This window comes from Calidris pugnax, unplaced genomic scaffold (genome assembly GCF_001431845.1).
Source record: "Calidris pugnax isolate Ruff unplaced genomic scaffold, ASM143184v1 scaffold39, whole genome shotgun sequence".
NCBI classification, from domain to species: domain Eukaryota; kingdom Metazoa; phylum Chordata; class Aves; order Charadriiformes; family Scolopacidae; genus Calidris; species Calidris pugnax.
The window spans coordinates 9,981,186-9,993,360 of NW_015090828.1; the positions used below are offsets into that span (position 1 = coordinate 9,981,186).

At 42.9% G+C, this 12,175-nt stretch overlaps 1 protein-coding gene across 4 annotated transcripts in view; it reads right to left on the reverse strand.

Moving 5' to 3' along the window:
• The window catches only part of MICU1 (mitochondrial calcium uptake 1), a 125,129-nt gene that overhangs the window by 48,451 nt on the left and 64,503 nt on the right, over nucleotides 1–12,175 (reverse strand). For all 4 annotated transcript variants that reach the window (XM_014940505.1, XM_014940501.1, XM_014940503.1 and 1 more), the window contains 2 exons: nucleotides 11,221–11,335; nucleotides 371–453 (listed from right to left, as the gene is read on the reverse strand). In XM_014940505.1, the coding sequence (XP_014795991.1) occupies nucleotides 371–453; nucleotides 11,221–11,335 (198 nt within the window). The remainder of the gene's footprint in view (nucleotides 1–370; nucleotides 454–11,220; nucleotides 11,336–12,175) is intronic.

Consider the following 12,175-nt stretch of genomic DNA (forward strand, 5'->3'; position numbering starts at 1 on the left):
ATTTTTAAGATTACATTGAAAGTCTTCTTTGAAGCAGACTCGCCCTGGTTATTCTCTGAAGACAAACAAAATTAAGGAATGCAGTAAAAGCTGTGGAAGAAAGTAGGATCAAAATTAAATGACATCAGACAATTCTTTATCTGCTTTGGAGGTGACATCTTATAAAGATACCTTGGTGACAAAGTCACAGAAAATTGGAGTTTATACTTACAGTGGCCTGGTTGAATGAAAAATTGTCTTGAAATATCCAGTTAAAAAAAAAAAAAGCAGAGCATAGAAGGAAATATGCAAACCAGCACTAACCACAAATAGAAATTACAATGACTAAGATCCCATAGCATTAAAGAAGTCAACCCATTATTCAACTTGCCTGCTCAAACTCTTCCATGTCCACCTCACCGTCACCATTCAGGTCAAACATCTTAAAGGCGATTTCAAAATTCCTCTGGGGAGCTACATAAAAAAACCACAAAAAGAAAAACAAAGACCAGTTAATGAAGACACAAAAGCCCAATAAAAAAGGCACAAGTTCAGAATTACTTTATCCAAAAGCAATTTTCCACAATTCTTGCCATTTTAAGAACAAAATGCAGTTCTTGGGAACCTCTAGCTATGAGCTTCATGGTGCTCCTTTTACCAAAAGTCATGGCAAGGACGTTAGGAGGAGAAGATGTTTCTTGAACAAAGTTGATTCCATTTACAGCACAAAAGCAAGACACCATCTGGTATTTCTAATGACAATCAAGAGAAAACAATGTGGCAGCAAGAGCTTCAGCCTGCTCCATGCAGTTTAGCACCAATTTGGCCAGAGGACGTTCCTCCAGGGCTGCCAAGTGCTCTCCGTGCTTGGAGAGGAGAGGAGCAGACCCGGACTTCGGGTAATTCTCTTCCAGACTCAGCTCTTGTCTCACTCAGTAAATTTAAACAAATCATTACCAACTCTGTCCCAGTCCAGTTATGACACTGAGATAACTCACAAGCTGGGGCTCACCAGCTCAGATGCACCCGAGACAGCCCAGTACCTTATTTTTCATTGTGTTTAATCTACGTTGTCATGGTTTATTTAGCCAGAACTTTGCAAAAGCATCACTTTGCAGCCACCCATCACAGCAAAACTACCCTCTTTCCCCTCCATCCCACCAAAGAATTTCAGATTTGTTTCCATTTTGGGCGCTCTAACCCACCACAACACAGTGCCACAATTTTTTTTCCAAATTAAGCTAATATATGAGAATTTATCTTGCTCTGCTACTTTCAAATACATACCACCTACAGGAATGTTGGTGTTTGCTGGGATTTCTAGGGAATCTTCTAGGCCATAATTAGTGCTTAGGGTGTGATCAATTAAAATGTTCAATTAAAACTCAGTCCCCCCCTTTTTTTTTTTTTGTTCTGAAGATGGTTCTTCCCCACCCAAATCTGCCAGCAGGATGTGGATCACTGGTGAGGCTCAATCTTCTTTAACCTCATCTGTTGCAGTCAACTTTTAATAGTCCCGGTGGATGCTCAAAAAGTAATGAGTTTCTCCAACCCGTGTTCTGCCTTCAGGCATATCCCAGATGAGGGTGGGAGGGGGAGCGCAAAGAGGAATCACTCAAACAAAAAGAAATTAATACGGAATTAACTGAACCGGATTTTGTACATCAGTTACAGCTTCCATTTAGGGCCAGGGGACTTTTACATCACGTCTTCCCCTTGCTGTAATAAACTGTAGCACTTTATCACTAAAAGATCTGGCAAATGTGTTAACGAGATCATTTTTTCCAATCACTTTGTGCCTTAAACAGACGTATAACAACATTAAACCCGACGGCAGGAACGGCCTGTCACTATCTGCCTGATATATACAGCACACACAGTCCTGCCATTATCATCACCAGATTCCAGACTTCCTCGTGGCCAATTATTCAGGCCTTGAATTCCGAGCACGATGTGCATAAGTGATGTCTCCTCTAACAGCATGTGGTGGGTTATTTCATACACAGCCCTGCAGCAGAAGCCATGCATCCACCCAGCTTCTCTGCCCTGCCTGCTGGGATTGGGAGCTCTTTGCTCTCCATCCCTCCTTATTCCAGCTTTAGTGGAGATGTGCTCAGGTGGACCAGCCACACCAACTTCATGATGTCTTCAATGATGCAACCTAATTAAAGGGGTCCCTCAACACCAACTTTGTGATCTCTTCAACGATGCAATCTAATTAAAGGGGTCCTGCCCTTGGGTCCCACCAACGGGGCCCCTGCAGCGCTCCAGGCTGGGGGCAGAGTGGCTGGAGCTGCCTGGCAGAAAAGGACCTGGGGGTGTTGGTGGCCTGTGGGCTGAACAGGAGCCAGCAGTGTGCCCAGGTGGCCAAGAAGGCCACCAGCATCCTGGCCTGTGTCAGGAACAGTGTGGGGAGCAGGACTCAAGAGGTGATGGTCCCCCTGTCCTGGGCACTGGTGAGGTCCCACCTCAAGGTCTGTGTCCAGTTTTGGGCCCCTTCCCACAAATAAGACCTTGAGGGGCTGGAGCGGGTCCAGAGAAGGGCAACGGAGCTGGTGAGGGGTCTGGAGAACAAGTCTCCTGAGGAGAGGCTGGGGGAGCTGGGGGTGTTCAGCCTGGAGAAAAGGACGCTGAGGGGAGACCTTCTCGTTCTCTCCAACTCCCTGAAAGGAGGGTGTAGCCAGGGGGGGTCGGTCTCTTCTCCCAAGTCCCAGGCGATGGGACAAGAGGAAACGGCCTCAAGTTGCACCAGGGGAGGTTCAGATTGGAGAGCAGGAAAGATTTTGACACAGAAAGGGTTATGAAACCTTGGACTGGGCTGCCCAGGGAAGGGGTTGAGGCCCCATCCCTGGAGGTATTTAACAGATGGGTTGACACAGAGCTTAGAGACGTGGTTTAGTGATGGTTTTTATCAGAGCGAGGTTGATGGTTGGACTAGATGATCTTAAAGGTCCCTTCCAACCTGGACAATTCTATGATTCTATGATTTATACAAAAAGCTTCCTCTGTATCCATCCATCATTTCTAATTATTACTTCCCCGTTTCCTTGACAGTAACAGTATTAAACACCTTCTAACTTCCCTCTTAATGTTTAAATAACATATCCAATTTTATTCACTTTAATTGCAAGTACGGCACGAAAGCCCAGATGCAATCTCTTCTTCTTAGCCCAAAAATCTAGCACTGGGTGGGAAGAGTTGTTTCCTCTTCAGGAAAAGGAGGAATACACAGAACTATAATCTAGTTACAAGACATTAGAAAAAAGAACAATTCACTTAAACTGTCTTCCTTCCTTGCCAGGGTACAATGATGTAATTTCTGAGATTGGAAAATTTATTAAAAATTGCCTTCCCCTCCCCTTTTTCTTTAAGGAAACATATAATACCATGTCCCATTTGTGCAGACACAAGGTGAACAGAGAAAGCAAGTTATTCAACTTGCCCCTCATGAAGGCCATTTCCTTCCTTTCCCTTCTCTAAATACATATTTTCAAGAGCAGGTCATCAAGTCCCACTTGCAAAACTAAAATGAACAGTCCAGCATCAAAAATCTGCCAGGTCAGTATTTTCTAAGGATCGGGAAGGAAAGTGGCCTTAAATTGGCAAATTTAATTACTTCATTCTTTCAGCTAATATATGCAACGCAGCCCAATTCTTCCTCTGATCTGCATATCTACCTCCAATTACTTGTAACAGCACTTAAATTCAACAAACGTGAATCGGAGCCAGGGAAACCAGAGGGCAGAGACAATTAGCTCATCCTGCTTCTGCTCAGGAAGAAATGTTCATTAAGATGTATGTCTCTGATCTCCGGCAGCCTGAATTTATTGGTCCTGAGTGAGCTGGTTTCTGCCTCTCCTCTTGGGCGTGATGTTTCTCACCAGGATTTATTGGGGAAGCGTCATTGCGATGGCAGCAAACCCTCCCACCCCTGCCCACCCTGCCCCATTACTCATGGTTACATCAGCCTCTACAACCTCCATTTCTCTTCTTCCTTTTCTACTTACCTCTTTCAGAAACTTGCAGACCACAAAAGCAGCAGACACTGCTTTGCCTAGCTAAACTTAGCCCTTTTTTGCCCCCTCTTTTATCCTGCCCCCCAATTTTACCATTCTCACCTGCTTTTCTAGCTTTTTTTAGCTTCTCTAAACTTCCCACCTTCCTCCTTAATTAAAATGCCTCAAAATGAACACGATATTCCTCCTGCAATGGTTATCAAAACCATTTAAAGGACTGGTTTGCTTTTCATAAGGCAAAACGCCTGCTTTTAGGGGCAGGGAAGGAAAAAAGAAGGGAAAAACACTTCTGGACTTCCCCAAGTGCTGAGCTGCATTTCCAGCTCGCTCTGATTCTGCGAGTTATCTCCTCACCATCCTCTCTGACATTATTCAGAATCAAGGTTTTATCATTGCAGCTAATTTCCCTCGGGCAATGAGTCAGGAACTGGTGAGAGCAGCCGCAGTTTCTTTGCTATAGCTTTATTTCTAGTCTTTAGGTGTTCAGGAGGTTACAACAACTTCCTAATTGATTCCTCCAAAACATTAACACAAATGAAAACACGGTACTGGAGCCCACACCAATTCCAGTTCATGAGCAAACATTTAGCTTGACTCGTCTGTTCAAATCAAGTATTTGGGAACAGAAAGGCAGTAAGAAAACCAAAAGCCACAGGCAGTAACTTTACGACGATGAGCAACCTCTACCAGACAAAGAGGTGATGAGCAGCAGCACTGACCACACTGAAAAACCCCCCTCTCCATCAGCACCAAGCCCCAGGGAACCTCCGAGGCATTAGATGGGTTGGAGCAGGCATCTTTAAGCCAATTATGCAATTTTTAACTATTTTGAATTATTCAATGGACCAATTTGCTGCACTCAATTGCTCTTTATTGCCATTTACTCTCACCAGAAGCAATGCATTCTGAAAGACAATAAATGCTCACTGATGAGAGAGGCCACATTTTACCATTTTTGCGCTTACTTGATCTTCTCTTTTCCCCACCCTCACTGCTCCACGCTTGGAGACACCTCTCAACAAGTCTTTCCCTCTGACTCCTGTTGCAATTCATGCAGCCACAAAAATTAAGCATCTGTAGAGCATCCACCTCAAGCAGAGGTACTGCATTTTAGGAAAACTATTTTGAATAGAGTTTTGGAAAATAAACATTGCTCTCCTCAGACGTAGTTGAAAATTTCTTCGTCTGAATTTGACCACAAAACAGTTCAGGACTTCAATATTCATCCCGAAGCCTAGAAACTCCCCAAGTAATTTCAGTGCAGCACAAAAGATCAAGAATTCGGCTGGGGAGTTACCTTAAGAAAAATTAATCAGTAAGAATTAAATACCTTATGATTGCTTCTTCCCCATCTATCCCAAAATTAAGATAGACATATGCGCAAAGGCAATAGTACCCTGAAGCTGAAAAAAATATAATTTTAAAATCAATGCAAAATTAACACGGTCCTCCTAAGAAGAGACAGATTTTCATCTAGAGAGATGGCTCTTCTAGCCTTGAAGCTTTAATATTTTTTCTTTCCCTTTTTTTTCAGGCCACAACATTAAAAAAAGCTTACCTTATTCCTCCAGCCAAAGATTAATCAAGACTTTTTTCACAGCCCCCCCCACTTTAAGTTACATGAATCAGCAGGGTCATTATTCCATCTGACTCCGCAGAATAGTATTTTAGCTGAGAATTTTTTCTGTATGTGTTTCAGTTGGAACATTTCCATCTGAAGGGAAGAATTGGGGTCACAGACGACCTCACCTTTACAAGACCACAGCCAGCAGCCCAGCACTGGTACTTAGTTAATTGTCAGTGACTGCACCAGTAATAGGGAAGAGGTAGATGATGCACTTTTACTTCACGCATCTCTAAATGCCGTAGTATTTTTTTGAGAATAGAGTTACAGCCTTACAGGGAAGCAACTATCCATAGAATATCGGTGGCTGAGCCCTAACTGCAATAAATACAGGGAAACAAAACCCCAAACATTAACATGTCCTAATGCTGCAAACATTTTCTTTTCAACTTATTCAACTATTTCAGAAAACAAATCCAAATCCACCAATTCTTTGTGGAGTGATAGGACAAGGGGTAATGGTTTTAAACTGCAGGAGGGGAGATTTAAATTAGATATTAGGAAGGAATTCTTTGCTGTGAGGGGGGTGAGAGCCTGGCCCAGGTTGCCCAGAGAAGCTGTGGCTGCCCCATCCCTGGAGGGGTTCAAGGCCAGGCTGGATGGGGCTTGGAGCAACCTGGGCTGGTGGGAGGTGTCCCTGCCCAGGGCAGGGGGGCTGGAACTCAATGATCTTTAAGGTCCCTTCCAACCCAAACCATTCCATGGTTCTAAAAGGAACAGCAAAAGGATCTGGCACATGAACAGATGCTCCGATCAACCCTTTGGAAAGCTGTGCCATGACAATGGGTACCTCCAGATACAGAAATTCACACCAAGCACACAGTATGCTTTTCCTTGGAGTAATGTCCCAGATAATGCCATTTTTAATCTTTCTTCTATTTAATCAATTAAAAAAGAAAAAGAAAAGAAAAAATTATATTGCTATTTCACTTTTCTGTTTCGCTTGTTAGCCTGCGAACCAAAGAGACTGTGTCCTTTCGACACCACATTCTGTATTTTGGTTTTAATGTCCATGACAAACCTAGGCCTCAGTTTCAGGGACTTGAGAGAACGTGACAGCGCCTCAGCTGGAGCACAAGGCTTACCTTTCAACAGCTTCTCATCTTTTACCACATGACTCACAAAGCATTTCTGGAAATCAAGATTCCCTCTTAAATGTCTCTCCAAAATAAGGACCTGGAAACAAGCTGTGGAAATGGGAGCTCCAGATGAAGGCTATTGGCTATTAGAAGCTGTGCTCTCCAGGGAAACCCTGGACAAAGAGGACACCACAAACATCTGCAGGTTCTGGGACATTGCTATGAGACACAAAATTACTCTATTTCCTAATGAGTAAGTTTCTGGAACCTCTCAATGAGGCTAACAATCCCATTTCTGTCCTTCAGCATGGCTACCAGACCATGACAGAAGTGGGATGCAGAGCCAGAAAGTCCTTGGTCTCACATGAAGCAACCAGGCTTACATTCAGAAGTTGGGACATCCCTTGAGAGGGGATCTCTGTGCTCCTCAGATACACCTTGGAAATCCCACACAGCAGTGACTGGGCTGGCAGAAAGGTACTGAAGGCATCCCTGCACCATATAGCATGGATGAGATGGACCCATAGAGGTAAACAGAGGCTCTTGAAAGCTTAAAGATAAAATTAACATGAACAGGACCACAAACAAAAATATTTCTATTAACTAAATGCCACAGGGCTCGTTTCTACAACAAAAGGAGATATTGCTTCCAAGCAACCTTCTATCTCCTTTTGTTGTAGAAACAAGCCCTGTGGCACTTAGTGCTGCTTTGCAGGATTAAAAAACCACCAGTAAGACAACAGATCTCACTCGTGGCAGGGAAGGAGGCTGAAGGGATTTGCATCAGCCAGCAATATGTATTTAAAATGACCCCAGTGCAAACAGGTCCCAGAGATCACATCATCTTGTGTGCAGCAGTGTGGGAAAGCACGTCGTGCCACCTCCATCACAAGGGCAACAGCCGGCCAGAAAATAATTTCCAGAGCTAGATGGGTTGGGATTTATTTCCTACACAGGGGAAAAGAAAAAAAAAATAAAATATAAAAAGGTGAATCTATCCTAGGCAAGAGGCCTCTTGTGGGCCACCACGCACAGGCTGGCAGCTCTAGAAGGAGCCAACAGAAGATGGGAGAAGGAGCTGCAAGTCTGCTACGAGAGCCCTGGCAAGAGTGCAATGACTTTGGCTTGAGCCAAAGTAATTTAACCCTCCATCCAGAAGTAAATCCAGACACAGTGACAGTCCAATTACTGAAACAACATCAATGTATTCTTTTAATGCCCAGCTCCCTTCAGTACCTGTTAATCAAGCAGGCATTAGCGTGTCTGGATGACAGACCACATTTGCTCTGAAACTGCAGTCACTGATGATGGAAAAGCTCTTTCTCTCTTTCCTTCGCCTGCTCTGCAAGTCCAAAAGCAAAATCCTCTTTGGTTAGGAAAGAGATGTCTTTGCTCTCCTATGACATTTGAAGGACTCGGGGGAAATCCCATTGGCATTTTGCTTTATCCCATATTTTGCTCATCTTTCTACCTCTGCCCCAAAACACAGGGAACGGCTGAAGCAGCCAAAACGGTGGGGTCTCCTCAAGGCCACTCGGCTCTCGTTGCTTTTAATAGAAGGCTGACTTTCTGAAGCAGTTAAATGCTATTTTATTAGTTGTTTTAAAAATACATTTTCACAGAAACACAGCAACTGATGAGAACAGATAGTGCTAGAGCTGAGAAACTGCCTGTAAATAAAATACAGCGACAGACTTGGTTTTCTGTGCAATATGCACCCAGCTCTCAGCGAGCAACATCTAGATGAAGCCTCCAGCCCTCTCTCCCCCTCTCCCTGCCCAGCAGCTGCCACACACTCAGTGTTTCCAGAATACCACTGAAATATCTTTGCAGCTTCAACTGCAGTTTAAATTAAATCAAATGCTTCGAGAAAGCCCTCCCAAAGCCTGCTGGTGCTTTGGGTAGAGCTGGGGAAGTGGGCAGGAGCCCTCTCAGTAGACTTGCTGGGCATGACCCTCCTGGGGAGCTGAACAGCACGAAGCCCACTGGGTTTCTTGTTTTCAGAGGTTATCATTGATTGGGTCTGAGTTCAATAAGCCAAAGTAGACTATGACTGATCTCTTCTCATCACTTCTGAGCACCGCCAAGGAGCGCCTCTCCCTCCTGCCTCCCACCCTCAGAACCAATCTCACAATCCCCTTTGGATTATCTTGCTTTAGCACTCAATAACACCACCTTCCTTTCTCAATAATTAGTGGCTTTTAGCTATTTGATGTAATCTACAGCTCTCTTGTCCAGATACATGCTTAACGTTTGGGTCATTTAAACAACACAGTGAGAAAAACAATATTGACCTGTCAGTTTTAAGTACTTTCTTCAGTCTGTTTTATTTATTTCCAAGGGAAAAAATATAATCAGGAACTACTAGATTACCTGGCAAGGGAACGTTCACTAGCAGGAGAGTAAACCAGTGTGGCACAACAGTCCATTTTCTGTTTAGCCACAGGGCAAGGTTTGTTTGGGAGTTTCATTTTTATAAAAGCAAATGCTTTATAAATGAAACCAAAACTCTTCCTGGGGGCAATCACTGCTTCACAGTACCTCCAGAGATATCCCTCCATCTTCAATGTCCATTCAGCAAACTCCTAAAATAACTAAAAATCACAGAACACTTCCCCCCACCTCTTTTTTTCCTGCTTCCCCCACCTTTTTTGAAGGCTCCTGACTTGCCCACTCCTCACATCATTCTTCAATGCACAAACCACCCAATTTTCTCCCCTCTTGTTAACCTGATTCCCCAGTAACTGCAAACACAGTCAGAAGCCCAAGAACAAGAGGGGGAAAAACCCTGCACAGCCCTCCAAATTAAGGCTTTCTCCTCTAACACGAGGTGGTCCCTTATCTTTGATTCTCACAACTAAGAAATTTAACCAAAGCCAGAAAAAAATTTATTCCTGCTGAATGTGGAAGCACATGAAATTAATTCTGTGCCCTGCATACCTGATTAGGTTCACCACTGGCACAGCCATGAAGCCAAGGGCAGGAGTGTTTTTGAAGCCAGGTTCAGTAATGTGATACTATAGGTTTGGGAGTTTGTCGTCATCTGCTGAGACTTGGATTAAAAGCCCTTGCTACAGCAGTGAAAATAGCTTAGATAATTCAGGCACAGGCTAGACCCATGTAAGAAAGGAAGGGCAAAAGTCTTAAGAGTCAGTTCTGAGATTAAGTCAAACAAAAAAGCAGGCTAAAGTAATAAAAACAAATTCCCTGGATTGATCTAGCTTTATCTTTCAGTGTTTGTTTTCACAACCTGAAGGTCACACACACGTCTTTCCCCACCGCACCCATTTGACAACCAACAAGACCTTGAACATTGCTTCCCCCCCGTAATAGATCCTCCAAAATGCCATGCTCAGTGATCAAAGAGCTGCCTCTTTCATTTGTCCGTGTTACAGCACGCAAGAACAGGGGGGAGAAAAATAAAGAACGTGTTGCTTTTACAAAATGCCAGTGAATTCCCCAGCCAACTACCTGGACAGCACAGAACAGGTAGCGATGGGGGTTTACAGTAAACTGGGAAGTGTTCTGTAATCACATCATCCTGAAACAGATATTTAAAAGAACAGATGGGCAAGTTTTCTTTTTTTTTCTTTAAAGTCCGAAAAGAAAATGTCTCAAGCTCATTTGGACAGTGACATATTACTGATGAACCCACATTTTCTAACGGGGCTGAAAAAATATCTGGAATTTCTGTTTGCGATGCAGCACCTTCCAAGCAGCTACAGAAGCTCTGGAAATGAGGTTTTTGAGCTTGCTTTCCCTGTGAAGAAAGTCTAGAAATGCTGTTTGACATTAGCAAAGGCTTCAATTTCACTGTTTCTTGCCAACAAAGCAAACTCTTAAGTGCCAGCACTTCAAGTGCAGAAGACTTTGCTGGAAGAGATTTGCAGATCACAGAAATAACACAAATGCAAGTCAAGCGCAGCAGGGTGAAAAGACAGAAGGTATCTAATGATACTTGTTGAAATGTAAATGGCTTAACTTCTCTCCTCCTTGGATTACATCACACAGAGGCCTGAGCTTACCCAAGTGAAAATACAGCCGGAGAAAAGCGTTCCAACAGCCTTGTAACCAGCAAAGAGCTGGAAAGCAAAATTCATCCCAACACAAGGATATCACAGGAACACAACTCACCAACACACCTCTATCTACAGTTCTGAACAGCGGGTCAAATGACTCAAAAACAACAACAAAAAAAGTTTCACATTTCAGAATGAGAAATACTTTGAACAACAGGTCAAATGACTCAAAAACAACAACAACAAAAAAGTTTCACATTTCAGAATGAGAAATACATCTTCAGAAGTCATCGATCTGCTTATCTTTCTAAACCACCCAAAGCTAAGTTTAACCCAGCTGAAGCAACAGCCATTATTCACTCAGCCCAAGTTTCAAGCAATTAAGAATTCCTTGTAGGGAAACGTATGTAGGCAACAATAGCAAGCACTGCTTGTAAACTTTCAACATTTAAAAAAGCAGTAATTGCAAAGAAAAAAAAAACAACAACAAACACTGTACTTACTGGAAAGGACCGTTGTGAGGAAGATGTAGTCAGAAAAAGAAATGAGTCCACATTCTCCAAGGGCATAAAATATGCTGTCTTCATCAGCAAACTTCTCCCGCTCCTGGGATAATTTCTATTTATTCATTCGACCCACACCCCAAAAGAGAAAATAAAGCAATCGATTAAATACAGAAAAGGAAATTAAATTTATTTGTATCCTTACCACCAACAAGCCATTCCATGTACACACACCCCTACTATCTCCACTCATATTCAGCGGACCTTTTCCAGCCTTCAAATCCATCAGAAACGCTCTGCAAAGATCAGTGCTCCCCCGTCTCAAATGAGGGATAAGGATTTGCACAGTACTAATTAGTTGGCTTAGCCTAGCTGAAATACAGATTAATAAAACTACGTCCGTTTTGCTTAAAATTGTCTGAATCCGAGAGATTAGCATTACAAAAATCAGATTTTATTTAATATAGGATTCAAAAATGAAATGATTATATTTCACTAATAGTGTTTTAGTTATACTCTGTTGCAGCAGTAGCCAAGAAAGAATTATTTCACATGAATATAAAGTAGGATCAAAGTTATCAAAAATGTGTAGTTATCAGAAGTACAGGATTCTGGAATGTGTTTAGCAAGCTCACTAGGAGGACCGGGACTGATACCAATCTCAATCTCTCTCTCTCACTCCAGTTCTTTTTCAACATCTTGTTTTAATGGAAAATACCGCATGTATTTTATCAGCTCCTATCCCTTACTAAGCTAAAAATCTGAGCCCCTTTGATCCGCAGAACCTTCAAAGACTGAAAAGGATCCATAAAACTGTTAGGAAATCCACACCGGTGACCCATTTTAAGAACACAGCAGGAAGAGGCACACGCATACACCAAGGAAAATGAAATTAATGTAAAGGAGAATAGGCGTGGATGAGGTTATTCCACAGAACCCAGGTCATGCAAGCACA